The sequence below is a fragment of the Epinephelus moara genome, chromosome 10 (genome assembly GCF_006386435.1).
Source record: "Epinephelus moara isolate mb chromosome 10, YSFRI_EMoa_1.0, whole genome shotgun sequence".
Taxonomy (NCBI): domain Eukaryota; kingdom Metazoa; phylum Chordata; class Actinopteri; order Perciformes; family Serranidae; genus Epinephelus; species Epinephelus moara.
The window spans coordinates 35,225,496-35,240,043 of record NC_065515.1 but is presented as its reverse complement, the minus strand read 5'-3'; the positions used below and the strand labels follow the sequence as shown (position 1 = coordinate 35,240,043).

General features: G+C 41.5%; 1 protein-coding gene across 4 annotated transcripts in view; it reads right to left on the bottom strand.

The window, feature by feature from the left end:
- The window catches only part of ect2 (epithelial cell transforming 2), a 101,494-nt gene that overhangs the window by 51,599 nt on the left and 35,347 nt on the right, over positions 1-14,548 (bottom strand). For all 4 annotated transcript variants that reach the window (XM_050055016.1, XM_050055017.1, XM_050055014.1 and 1 more), the window contains 5 exons: positions 11,874-12,004; positions 10,611-10,726; positions 10,025-10,087; positions 6,807-7,032; positions 3,889-4,013 (listed from right to left, as the gene is read on the bottom strand). In XM_050055016.1, coding sequence (XP_049910973.1) covers positions 3,889-4,013; positions 6,807-7,032; positions 10,025-10,087; positions 10,611-10,726; positions 11,874-12,004 — 661 coding nt within the window. The remainder of the gene's footprint in view (positions 1-3,888; positions 4,014-6,806; positions 7,033-10,024; positions 10,088-10,610; positions 10,727-11,873; positions 12,005-14,548) is intronic.

The window sequence follows — 14,548 nt, the reverse complement described above, 5'->3', positions numbered from 1 at the left end:
GCGTCTGTGCTCCGGCACGGCAGCAGAGCCGATAGGATTCAGTTCTAGTCAATGTGTGTGCTTCCACCGGCTGCAGCTGTGCTGTGTTCCGGCTCTGTCTCAGCTGCGGCACTCCGGAGCCCTCCGCAACAGATATGCAGGACTTCTGTTTTTGCCGGACGCCGGAGCACAACACAGCAATTCAGCACAGAGCAGCAACCTCGAATCTGTAGGGGAGGGGGGGCGGACTGGCAAAGTTGCCAGCAGTCGGCCCAGTGAATTAAATTATTTTTTCCTCAGTCTACAGCTGCTGCAAGAGGCAGCAAAACATCCTTTCAATCTATAATTATTGTTTACTAATATTTCACTTGCCACGGTATGAACAATGGTTACATAAGTTTCAAAACCAGCCACAACTCAGCCCTGAGCAAGAGTGATCGTCCTCTATTGACCAATCAACAGACTGCAGTGTGTCTAGCTCCACCTTTTAGTTCCAAATCTGCGTCCTACGTAGGCCTGTCACGATAAAAAATTTTGCTGGGCAATTAATTGCATCAGAAATCAATGGGATAAGCGATAATATTGCGTAATATTGTGCTTTTAAGCCCATATTGTTGTAACTTTGCTGGTTTTAGACCACTGTGTGTGTGTGTGTAGCCCATAGCCCCGCCTCCCCCACAGAGACAAAGACACTCGATGACAAGAGCCTTCCCTCCATTCATTACGCTAATGAACCAACTCATCTGGCTGCCAGACGATGCACAGCAGTGAACGTTCTGAACCGCAATTAATCGCGGCCGGAAAAGTTACCATCTCCCTTTAAATTTACCGTGCAATTAACCGACTTATCGCATCGCGACAGGCCTAGTCCTAGGAACCCCAACAGATGGGTGATCAAAAATGGGGACGGTTAGCACTGGTACCATCCACAGCCTTTCACAGTGGAAATGGAAAAATTGCTCACCGAACTGAACTGAACCGTACCAGACTGCTTGGTGGAAACAGGGCTTTATATCATGGTATATCTTAAAACCGGTATATCACTGCACTCCTGGTTGAGTTTAGTTAGGATTTCAGCCAGTCAGCTTTGGTTTGGTTTCAATCTACTGCAGGGCCTTAAATCATTATTACCATCTTTCTTAATTCTGTGCAAACAATTCACGTCCCAGGTAGGGTTGTCACGATACTAAAATTTCAAACTCGATATCGATACCCAGGAAAATATTCAATACTCATAATAAAAAATTATGAGGCATGTCATTTTTTAAATAAAGATCAGAACAGTAACATCAATGATAACAACAAAAATCCCCCCAAAATAAATAACAACCAGAAACAAGATCTGTCCATACAAATGTATTTCAGGGGTTAAAGCAAGAAAAAATTTTGTGCCTGAAATGTGGAGCGCGGAAGATTTGTGTGCCTGAAATCTGAAATCTTTTCCAGAGCGGGGGGCTTGGTGTTGCGGCCACAAAATGAAGAAATAGAAATATATGTGCTGCAAAGGAACATGTTTATTATCAAAACGAACAAAAAGATTATAGCTTTAGTAGTTACTTTTCAGATTAAACTTTTATAGCTTAATGAGTTTATAAATAAAGATCAAACTTTCAGTGGTTACCAGACTTTTTGACTTATAGCTCCTACATCTCTTTTTTGCCTTGGTGCTATTTATTTTTAGAAGCTAAATCATTTAGGATGTTTGCAAAATTGTATTGTGCTTGATGTGAATTAAACAGGCAGTTACGTCGAAATTTCGCCTCTGGGCGAGCATGTCATCATTGAAATGGATCATATAATGTTGTGGTGGTGACTTTAAAACTTCAGCATAGAGGATTTTTATTGCAACTTTCGTTTCTGTCTGGTTTCTGTTACCTCACCTTCAAAATTACTGCTGGCTTACCGGAGCCTCTCCTGCTCCTTCTGTGCTCTGTGTCTCAATGTGACATGATGTGAAAGCATGCACAGGCGTCAGTGTTGATTGGCTATCACTTGTGCCGTGTAACCAATCAGAGGGGGCTGTAGGCGGAACATTGTTACAAAGCCCAATGCAGTGGGGACTGCAGGCAGGGAGGGAGACGGCTGTATTAGAGCCAAAGGAGCAAGTTTTAAAATACATTTATTTGATCGGTTATCAATGAAAAAACGTCCGATGCCAAGTACGGTAAACAGTAGGTTGTGTTTACTCGCACACTGTGCGCCTAAATCATTTTCCCGGTTTGCACATATATTTTTAGGGGCAAATGTGAGTGAAATGCTTGCACTGCAGAGCACTGATGCTCCTGTTTCCGCCTCACTATGTGATCAGAGAACCGGTTGTTACGGGAGAAACCAAACTTTTTTTTTCAGCTTCAATCTGTGACTTTACAGTTAACATAACTTTTCAGACACACATAATTGTGTTGTCCTGTTAAACTAACATTGTCTATTAATGTTACAGATGGGCATGACTGATAAAGTTTTCTGCTTAGCTCCCACATTAACGTTAGAAGTTATATTTTAGTTTGATGCTGGCGACACCAGCTGCTCAGCTGCTAGTGAGGGGAGGGGCTGTACCTGCCATCTGCAGCGTGCTGTGTTCACTTCACTAAATATTTCCAAAGAGCGCTTTTTCCTTTTATCATTTTTGACCAAAACTGGCTGCTTTGATCCTCCTGCAGCCGCGCTGGCCATATTACAGCAACAGAAATATGTGCATGCATGCACAGCGATGACAACAAGCCGGGTTGCAGCGAGGGCTCTGTGCCTGCCAGACGCTGCCTGCACAGCGTGTGTCCGTCAGCCCCGTCACGCGCACCCAACAGGCGCTGAGGTGGCGTGCACTGTTAGTATCGATACTTTTGTAAATTAGTATTGTATCCGGATACAGCATTTGAGCATTGATACTTTTCAGAGTATCGATGATTTTGACAACTCTAGTCCCAGGATTACACAAATAACTATTATTTTTGGAGGGGATAAAAAAAAGAGTAGTGAATGGCATAATTTGGCTCGCCATTGATAGTTTACTGTACAATATTAGTGTCATCCCCTCACTGGAAGTCAGCCTGTGTTACTGTTGTGTCATGTTGAAAAATGAAATCCAATTAGCAGTCTACTGTCTGCTGCTCATCTGAACACAGGCTTATACTATCTGCTGCCTCAGTAAATGGCTGTGAGATGAAAAAGGGAACTGCTGCACTCAGAAATATTGATCAAGTATATTTTCCCGTCACTGTAACTGTGAAGTGAAAAGGGAGCATGGATTGACTATGAAACAGGCAGTAATCAAATGTACTATGAGACAGCCTCAACTTTGTTCTCCTTCGATAAATGGCACGGTAGTGAATCTATGGCACAATGCTGTGAGTTGGTGAGTTCAGTTTTTTAAATTGTATTTATTAATTCAAGACAGAAAAGTCCACGACACCAAGGAGCATACCTTGTGTTCCCAGATTTAATTAAAACCAGGAGGCTTTTTGTAAGGACAAGAAACAGTTAAGCCCTGTGCAATACAACAGAGAAAACAGATGACAGGAGAGTGAGATGGCAATTATCAAGCATATAGATATTAAAAATAGATGTCTGAGGCAGAGAGCGAGTGAGTCAGGTAGAGAAAGAATGAATGAAAAGGACATCAAAATGGAGGAAGCCTAAGAAAGACTTTAAAAAAAAGCTAAAGATTTTGGGCAGGAGGGAGACAGAAGGAGAAATGGTCAGGTAGGTCATTTTCTCCCTCACTGGTCAGCCATCTGACTCCCTGCTGGGATCAACTGATAAGCCAGGCCAAGTGAGAGCATGCAAACACAAACACCTTTAATGATTGTAGCTTAGCTTCAATTGCTGTCGAAGGCAACCAACTGGCTGACCTGTGAGGGAGGGTTAGAATTGTCCACATTGTGCAAACACACCTCACAGACTCACACCTACCTGTAGGATGGTGCTTAAAATGTCTACGTAGTTGCTCTCAGTCTGGTAGAACTCCTTGGAGACCTGCCACCTGGCTGACTGCTTGGACAGAACAGGAGTGGAACTCTTAGATGGCTTTGAACTCTCTGGAGAAACAAGACAGGAAGGCAAGTTGTTAATACTGCACTGAAGCAAGGACAGACACTACCGGGTGTCAATCCACAATGGTTTTTAGCAGTTCTAATGAAATTAGGGCCTGGTCAAAACAGCACATTTGTACTGAATTTTGTGGATGTCTGAGTAAAACTTCCAGTTCAGACCTCAGGTACACCACATCACATACCTTTCCGGTTTTGATCCTGATTTTCTTTTCTTTTTTTTTCCCATTCAGGAAAAATGTATATCTGGACTACAAACTGAATGTGCCATACAGTATCAAAGTATGGTAAGCTAAAACGTACATCTGGTTGCTATTATACGAAATATTTGCAGAAGTAAACGTGTCATCACGACGTAGAGTACTTAAGCATGCAAGGTGAGAGGACGGACCTGCCGTTTGTGTAGGTTCATGAGACATAACATAATATATATATAAAGTATATTAACAGATTTCTCCTCTATTGTTGTTGTTGTTCAGCTCTTGAACATGTTAAACTTGACTGTCTTTGCGGTATTTGTCCCTCCTCCACTGCGACTGAACGGCTGAAGTGACAGTGATGATCGCAGGGTTTTTACCCAAAGTTGACAATTTTTCAACTCTTGGCACACAGACAAAACGCCCAACCGGCAGCACTTGGCGCAAAATTCACACCCAGTGCCTTGTCATGCCGTAAGTGTTTGTAGCACGGTGCTCCCATTGCAAAACATTACAAAAATATGCTGGCCCCAGACAAAAATGCTTTGGTGTAGAGGGCTGCATTGGGATTGGGTCCCGCTGGGTCCCGCTGGGTCCCACTGGGTCACTGCGGGATCGGGATGTAGCCTATAGCGACAGGATGGAGTTAACAAATGATGTGGAAAAGAAGCTCAAACAAGGTGTGAAGGCGCACTGAGCCCTTTACTTCCCAGTGCTCTCAAAGCTGGCGCGTTTCATCTTCAGTATCCCCGCATCCAGTGCGCCGCGCGTTTCATCTTCAGTATCCCCGCATCCAGTGCGCCTTCAGAGCGGGCCTTTAGTGTCTGTGGGAGCATCTTGGAAGAGAGACGCACGGGATTGGGACTGCACTCATTCAGCAACATTCTCCTCCTCCACAGCAATATTATGGCCAAGTGATTCATTTGTTAAATTCATTCGTTTCATTCGTTAACTTTGTTTATTTTATGTTATTTATTAGTGTTATTTGAGCCACTCACAGCCTACTCTCGTTGCTATTTGTTAATTACATAAAGAGGTGTGATGATGCTGGTGTTATTGAGCATAGGCTTTATCTTTATCTCATTCATGTTTCTTATTCAGGTCTCTCTTAGAAAAGAGACCTTAACCTCAATCACTGCGTGATTATATAAAGGTAGAAAAATAAATAAAATACAGAGGAGGAGAATAGAATATGAAACAGCCTTTATTTCATTAAAAACTAAATGAAAACAACGAAATAGGAGCGCTATTCCTGACCAGTGACATGCAGGCCAGGTAAACGAAACAAACAACCCCATGAATCTCTTTATTAATAGCCTATAAAATACAACCCCATGAATCTCTTTATTAATAGCCTATAAAATGATGTGTTTTCTCCTGCGGGATGGGAGACGACACAAAATCAATGCATCTCTATTATTGTGCGGGCATAAATTCTCAGAGTTTTGCGGGAGTGGACATACACATTGCGGGTGCAGGCGGGAGTGTAACACACACGTTGCGGTTGCGGGCGGCAATGAGTCAGAAATTCAGCGGGAGCGGGCAGAAGCGGGATGAAGAAAACAGTCCCGCGCAGGGCTCTACTTTGGTGGACAAGGCCCCTTACTAAATAAACAAAATGAACTACATCTGTTGAAAACTGACGCAAATATAGTTTGTCATTTCAGCCTGTCAAAGCAATGATCTAAAAATGAGGAGCCTACTTCCAACATATTTTCCAAACTACTCTGTGTTAAGAAAACACGGGGAGGAGAGATATAAGCTTCCACAAGAGAGCATTGTACACTAAATCATGTTAGCAGTCCTAATTTTCCTGAAGGTCAGATTCAACGAACAAAAGCAGTGAATTTGTCAATGTGGAACTGATGATTTTTGCCATTTGTGTTAGATGTGAAAAAAAAAAAAAAAAACGTCTGAAAGCTCATCAGAAAGTGCTTTATTTTCAGCACACTGAATGCAACACTTGCAGCCCATGCAGCCCATGTTCATGTTTGCACTCATTTACTTTCAGCTGGCCTGGGTTAAATTCAGTGCTTCACCGAAAAAAACTAAATCTTTTCACTTAAACTGGGAAAAAAAATGATGCATGACTTATTTATCGTCACCACAAAGTTCTTTGATCCTTTCGATAACTACTTTCTATTAGCCTTGAATTGGCCTGATATTTGCTAACGATATCAGTTCAGTAGTACTCGAAGTAAAAACCTGACCTGTAGAAGTTCCTGGCTGCTGCTGCTCCTCCTCTGGTTGTTGAAGGGTTTTTGTGCCCAGGTAGGACCTTTTCCTCCTCTCTTCCCTGTCTGTCCTAATCCTCCTTTCCCTGGTTTTCGTTCTTCTTATCCTATTTCTGGTCACAGTATTGGCATCTTTGCTCTCTGAACTGTTCCCTACTCTGTCTTCTGAAAGGAAGAGGGATTCATCTTATTCATGTTCTCTTATGACGAAGAACCAACCATAATCAAAGAAGAGACGATCCCCTCAGGTATTGTATTTTCCATAAAAATATAACAGAAATGCTGTAACTTTTCAGGGGTTTAGGGTTGGAGCAAAGTTGTTTTCCAGTCAGCCATTATTTTTCTCTTACCTGCCAAGGCCTTGCATGTCTCAGGGGTGTTAGAGATGTCCAGCAGAGAACCCATGGACAGGGAGTGCTCTGCTGATGGCCTTTTGCGTGGTGGAGGGAAAGGGGAGATCTCTGTCTCCTTGGCGAGCTGTGCCAGGGTCTCCCTCAGACGCCGACGCTTACGGTTACTGTTGGGGGTGGTGAGGGACAGGAGGGACACTGCCTTCTTCATGGCTGGGCTGTCATTCTAAAGTACAGTGTGTTAAAAATATATAGATAAGGAAAAGAAAAATACAAACTGAGTAAAGAAAGAAAGCAGCATGAAGACAAGCTGCATGTCTTGCAATTGTGGGGAAAAAAATGAAAACAGCTTGAAGCAAAAACCTTTTATAATTAATACAATTACCTGTTAATCAGTGAGGTAGGCACATCCAAAGTGTCACACTGTGTCATACATAATGTGCAAATCTTGATTCCTGTTTGTATAATGCTGTAGTTCTGGCTAAAATCTTGATTTCAACTGTGCTGTGTAGCAGATGGCAACTACCTCAAAATGACATGCTTTAAGAGCGTGGTAACATGAAAAAGACTCCCACTAGGAAAGTTCCCAAAGAGATGAGTTGGGTGACATTAGCCCCTTTTGCACTGTCTTTTCAAGGCAGGAACTTAATTCTGTTATTCTGCCTTGCTGTTCTGTACAAAAGGTACAATCCCAGGGACAGAGGCATAAGCACACCCAGCGAGCAGCAGCAGCAACCCACTCTGAGAATGGAAACAGAGAGCTCACTGGGGACGACTGGCTGTTCCAACAGGTGATGTGCTTTACGCTCTAAAACCAGCCACCAGCGATTTGACCAGCTGAGTTGCAGGTGACACCATAAGCTGGCTTGAGTCGTGCTCAGACCAGCCAGTTCACACCCCTACAACTTCTCTCGGCAACATTTGAAAATAGTTTCGTCTCGTCACCAATCACTGGTCTGAACTGGGCTTATAAAGAACACCTGGCAGGGCAGGATCATGGGCAGCACAAGTGTAACCTTTTGATGATGTGTTACGTGTGTGACCCACTGCAGGAGATGTAAAAAGTAGCTACTAGCAGTTAGCAGCTATCTCAAAGAAGAAGAACAGTGGCTGAAAATGTCCACAAATTTGGAAAACAATGAGGTCCGGGAGCTTTCTAAATTTATACACTGAAGCAGCTTGATGCCGCCGTTGTTTGGTTCTGTGTAAAAATGCATGGCGGCATAAAGACGGGACTTTTTAGTGGCCCTATAGCGCCGTCTCTGTGTAAAAAGGGCAACTAACTGTTGAAAGACCCCTAAAAGATGCACTGGCAATTTACCAAGTAGAAGGGATAACAAAACCGAGTTGTAAGCAAACACAGGCACATATTGATTCACACAGGACAGGGTGGGTTGGAAAAAGGCACTGTTGACCATAACAATGTATTGGAGGTGAGCTGGTTGCATAAACTGCAGTGGTAGCCTTTCGCCTACAGCTCTACATCTCACAGCTTGCTGTGGCAGTTTACTGTGTTTTCTGGCAGTGTGAGGAGGTGGGAAAGTAGGCATGATATGAACTTCTTTCTCAAGTAGAACACCATTTATGCCTTTAAGGAAAGCCTGTCCAAGAGTGTGCACCATTGTCTATCATTATCTTTGTACAATTCATTGTGTCTCTTTTCTTTATGATGGCAGGCTTTTAGCCCCCCCCCCTTTAAGTGTAGACACTTTGAAGAGCTAAGAACACCTTTGCCTTAGACACGATTGAACGGCACTCAGTACAAATTAGTTCATTTCAAGCATAAGCTGGCCTTTAGCACCAGTTAGCCCCACTATCAAGCAGGCACACAGGTATTCATTGTTATCACAGCTAAAGAAAAAGGCCACAAGAGAAGCTGCAGGGTCGACTCAACAAAAATGAGCTGAATCTGTGTTTTTGATTGTGCTATAGAATGACATCACTCTGTTTAAATGGTCACAATCCTAAATCTTGATGTGGCAAGATAGCTGGTTGTTTAATACATTTTTCACAGTTTCCATTTGTTTAGATAAGATACACTTTTATTGATACTCTGCAGGGAAATAAGTTGTTGCAGCAGTACAGCAGAAATAAACACCACTAAGTGCACAAAGTAACAAAAAATAGTAAACTAATAAATAAATAAAGTAGAAAATATCAAAGAAAATTTTTCAAAGTGACAGTTTGATGGGCAAAATTTTAACTTTCCTAAATGCACAATTTTAACTTTCAAATTGTGAAAAGGGCACATAGAACCCTGATATTCACTGTTTACATGGCATAAGAGAAAATTGATTTATTGTGTTAGTCGGATTAAAACCAGACTTTTAAAATACAAGTAAACATGTTGGTCAGACTGAAATCGTACTAAATCAAATCTTGAAGTCAGACTAACACACCCAGATATTGCAACTGGGAGTCGATTTACTCCTGCATGTATATAGTCAATCGGACCCAAACTGGCCTAGGCGCTCTGCGCATGCTCCACAGTTTCTACCCCAGGCTTTGACCTGAAAGTCAAATAGCATTAAATGTGGAACAGAAGAAGTTGGTAGGAATTGAAAAATCTACATCCAGAGCCGTGCATTTTTGGTCGGACACGGAGACATAGTTCATGCTGTGTCAGCTGATAGAGTTAAATATTTTAAAATACAGGTTTGCTGCTAGCTAACTATAGCTAACTTGTTTGCAGATTGTTTGGTTTGCGACATAATAGGTCAACCAGAAAAAGGTCCAATTTTAACACGCTGAAAGGGGGCATATCACCATCTATCAGCAGAGACGGACATACTTCAGTCAATAAATCGATTCCCATCCCATTGTTGTATACTGGGACAAGGACAGTAGTCCAATTAAATGGCTTAGTTGACCTATAAGTGTAGCTCAACCTCACTGTGCGTGTAAACATACTGAATGCAATCTCTCTCCTGGAGAGCTTGAATAGGGGTCCTTGGTTTGGTTTCAAATGATAGAAAGAACTCTACAGTAAATGAAAAGTACCAAAACAAGAATGGGAGCAACATAAATATAAGTGCTTTGTTATTAAAAAAGACAAAAGTGACAAAGAGAATTAAACAAAAGGTTGATCCATTGCCTTTAAACTGTTTGTCTTGGTGTTGTTTGCATTTCATACTATAAGTGTGCAGTATCCTTTAGGTCAGTGTATATACATCGTGCTTGAATTAATAACATATCAACATCACCTATAACACACTCACCTTCTCGTAGAGGTACATGGACTCTCCAGCCCGAGCGTCCATCTGAATGCTTCCCCAGAACCACTACCACAGAAGAGAGAAAACTGCTTTTACTGACTGCTGGGTTTGGACAGAGCTACGTAGAAACAAAAGATTTCTGATACTACAGTGACATAGACTCCCCTTTGAAAACCAATATAACGAGCAGAGTAAAGAAAAAGCCATATTGATTGTGGGGTTTGAAGTACACCTAAACCACCACTCTACCCTGACTCAAATTATTCATCCACTGGAATGAGGAAATCTATTATTGATCCCTCTCTCTGACAGCACAGACAGAGAGGGGGAGAGCAGAGACGGTTTCAACTGAGGTTTAATCTAAAAGGAATCCTGATCAGATGATGACGGCATTCTGTTAAGGAGGAAAAAACTGAAAGGACCTATTATTTTTCCCTTGCCCCCCTTGTATCTGTATCTTCCTGTTGCAAAACATTAGAGTATACGGTATGTTATGTCATGGTAGTGTTTGAGCTAGTATCAGAGGTGTCAAACTTGTTTGTCTTAAGAAGCAGCACTGAAACTGCACTCTTTCCTTAAAACTACCTACCTCCTGTTTGACCACAAAGAGTTTCTTGGAGGGAGAAAACGGCAGTTCCTTTACTGAGTTTTCCTCCACTACCATGTGTGTACACCTTTCATCTCCAACCTCAAGATAACTCCCACCTAAGATACAGAAAAACAGAGAGATAATGATGGAAAAATATGTAAATGTGCATACACGTATATACACAAACACCTTTTTAAAAATGGATCAGATTTACTAATTTTACTTTAGCTAAATCAGAATTGACCATTCAATAAAGCCCCTCGCCAACAGAAATTGAGTGCCCCAAGAATGAGTCTTAAATACAGAAATGAGTTAGCATTTTTGCACATCCGGTTCCCTTGTCTCATTTTGTTCTCGGACATAAAATATGTCAGTGAATACCCTACTCGAGACTATGAGAAATTTTGAAGCTTCTATGTGTATTAAAAAAGGTGGTCACTAACAAGCGGCTAAATGAGACTACAGAACATCATCACGCCAAACATGGCTTTACAGCCTTGTTGTGGTACAGATGTTAAATCATCCGACCGTGGTGTATTTCAATTATAGGACAACATTAGCTTTTTACCTCTGGCAACTGCATTTAGGCTTCAAAAATTGTGGTTTCCATACGTGAAGATTATCTTGCTGAACAAAACGTGTAAGTATCATAAACTTTTGTTTGCCACAGAGCTTATTTTCTAGCCTTGTATGACCATCCTGATGATGTCAGCTCAGCTCAACATCCTACTTAGCTCTCTCGATCAGTCTGCACTGGGTGCCGCCCAATAACACTTTCCAGAAAATAAAATCCAATCGGGGCCAATCAGGGATCAGTACCATAGCTGACAACTTATTCAGCCAATCAGGGACTGCATTGTAGCTGATGACATTAAAGGCAGACCGCCGCTTGAAGAACAGTGATGGCAGCTCCTGAAGAAACAAGTGCTAATTCTAACATTAGTAGAGTAAACACAGCAATAAGTAAAGTTATTGCAGAAATAGAGTCAGTAACAACGAAGAAACAAGAAGAGTATACACTCACTGAGATTCTCGAGGAAAAGATGTTTTCTCTATTCTTCCGACTGGATTTGGCAAAAGCTTAATTTATGAAACGGCTCTGTTGATAATGAAGAAGATGTTCCCTGGTGTTTTGTTAAGCTGATTTGCTGGAGAAGTTAACTAGTGTGTAACTAGTGTGCCTGTCTGCCAGAAAGCCACCACAAAAAAACAACAACTGCTGCACAGACACTTTGCCAGATCGTTGTGTGCTGCTGCACTGACCGTGTTTGAGAGTCCTCTCCTCCATGTTGGCCTTCTCTTCAACTGAGAAACCCAAGAAACTGAGGATGCAGTCCTGGAACGGAGGCACTTTGAACTCTGTTCGAAACTCTTCTTCTCCTGCATGAAAGTGCCTGAACACATGAAGGTGGGAGAAACAAAGGGACAGTCAATACTATCACATCATCATTTCTGCAATTGGGTTTGTGTTCAAGTACTTTAAACATAATTGTTCCACTCACACAAAAATAATGTGACAGGTCTTTCAACTGTCAAGTACAGTTTCATTAAAAGTTGATTCTGTTACTGTTATATTTCAAAGGATTTGTGCATAGATCAAGCCTATATTGTAAACATGCACTGAGACACTGTCCGTCTCACTAGAATAGTCAATAATCAAGAGTTAATGCTAGACCTGTATTAACTGCAACAATAATAAAATGAACAATTGCAATTCACACACTGAAACACTTCAGAGATAAGCCATTTAAAGGCAAAAGTGGAAGTGACTGTCACTTCTTATTTGCTCAGCGAGTGAGATACACAGTTGAGGGAGAGATAACAATGTAAAGCCCAGTTCAGATCAATGATTCGCAACAAGACAAAACAAAACGTTTCATAACATTGCAGAGAAAAGTTGCAGCGGCGTGAACTGGCCAGTCTGAGCTCAACTCAAGCCTGCTGATAATGTCACCTGCAACTCAGATGGCCAAATCAACCCCAAATTACACAAGCTTACAAGTGTCACGTCATCAAGAAGAGGTGGGGGCGTTGCTGCTATATATAACTCCAGTTCTCTTCAGTTAAATCCAAGAAACATCACTGTTTTTACATCCTTTGAAGTACTTGTTATGCATTCCAAGCTACAGTCATTTTATATAGCAATTTTATATCGACCACCAGGGCCCTACTCACAGTTTTTATCAGAGTTTTCTACCTTTCTTTGTGACATGCTGACACGATCTGATAATCTTTTAATTATGGGAGATTTTAATATCCATATTAACGATAAATCTGAAACACTCAGTAAAGCTTTTCTAGACCTGATCGATTCTACTGGTTTGACACAACAAATCAATTTACCCACTCACTTCTATGGTCACACACTTGACCTGATCCTTACACGCGGCCTCTTTTTCACAGATCTAGCTATCTCACCACACCTAAATGCCCTTTCAGATCACTGTTTCTTCACCTTTAAAATTACATTCATCTCTAATCGTCATATCAGCCACTGTAAAATCTATACTACCCGACGCACCGACTCATCCACTGTTCATAAACTTTGTGAGAAACTCAAATCAACTATCACCACCATGGATCAGTCCTGTTGCCTAAATGAATTCACGGAAAATTTCAATTTTGCATTACTGGATGCTTTTAACTCAGTCACCCCTCTCTATAACAGAAAAATTAGACCAAAACCATCCCCTTGGTACAATCAAAACACTCGGCTTATGAAACAAAAATGCAGAAAGCTCGAGCATAAATGGAGATCAACCAAGCTAAATAATTTTCGTCTTGAATGGTTCAGCAGCCTTCGTAAATATAAACACACTCTTTGTGCCGCTAGAACAGCTTACTTTTCTGAACTTATACAAAATAATAAAAATAACTCAAAATTTCTCTTTGACGCTGTAGCTAAATTAACATGTAAACCATCCCCTATGTGCAATATTCCTCATACCGCTTCTGATTTCATAGAATTTTTCACCACTAAAATCGACAACATCAGGAAAGCAATATCCTCTCTCCCATCTCCCACCCAGGACATGGCGGTTTCATACGACCTGTCTTCACCTTGCAAACTCACCCACTTTGAGACAATTTCCGATGAAACTCTTTCTAAACTGGTTTTCTCCTCCAATTCCACTACCTCTCTACTGGATCCTATTCCCTCTAAGTACATTAAGGACCTCTTCCCAATTCTTAGCCCACCACTACATATAATTAATAGCTCTCTTACCACTGGAACAGTAGACTCACAAGTCAGTCTTTAGACGCTTTGCTTAACTAAAGACTGATGACTTTCTCCCTGATTTTGTGTTTCGATGGGCGGATACAATTTCAGAGTTTAAAAAAACTCCCTACGTTGCAGAACCAATAGTAAATCTGCAGGGCGGTCCTTCGGTGGCTCGCTGAACTCTTGTGCTTGTAAACATAGTCCCACTAGAAACACGTATAGCGGTACAAAATGGCTCAGCCGCGCTAGCAGAAAACGCCATCAAAGTTAGTGGATGTTTGTCGCGTTTGTGGCGACACATTCTCGCCAACTAAAAGAAACAAACATAATCTTTTAAAAGGCCATGACTCATCCATCCGGCCGGACTATAGAGGGATTCGCCTTGTTGTTTACAAACAGCCTACTTCCGGGTAGAAAACCAGCAGAGCTTTTAGCTATATATATATAGCTAAAAGCTCTGCTGGTTTATATATATCACATTTTTCACACCACTGTATCACCGTTTAGACTAATCCGATGTTTGTAAAGTCGATAAACACAATGATTAAACAAACATTACTATTTCTTAGCCGTTAGCGGTGTCTGTAATAGGTAATAACTCATTAAACAGTCCGTGAAAAAAATATTTTTTCCAGCGGATATCTTAGTTACAACATGATTGAGCTAGCAAAGCAGTTTTGTGTTGCTATGTGTGGTATTTATTCAGTTTTGGGAA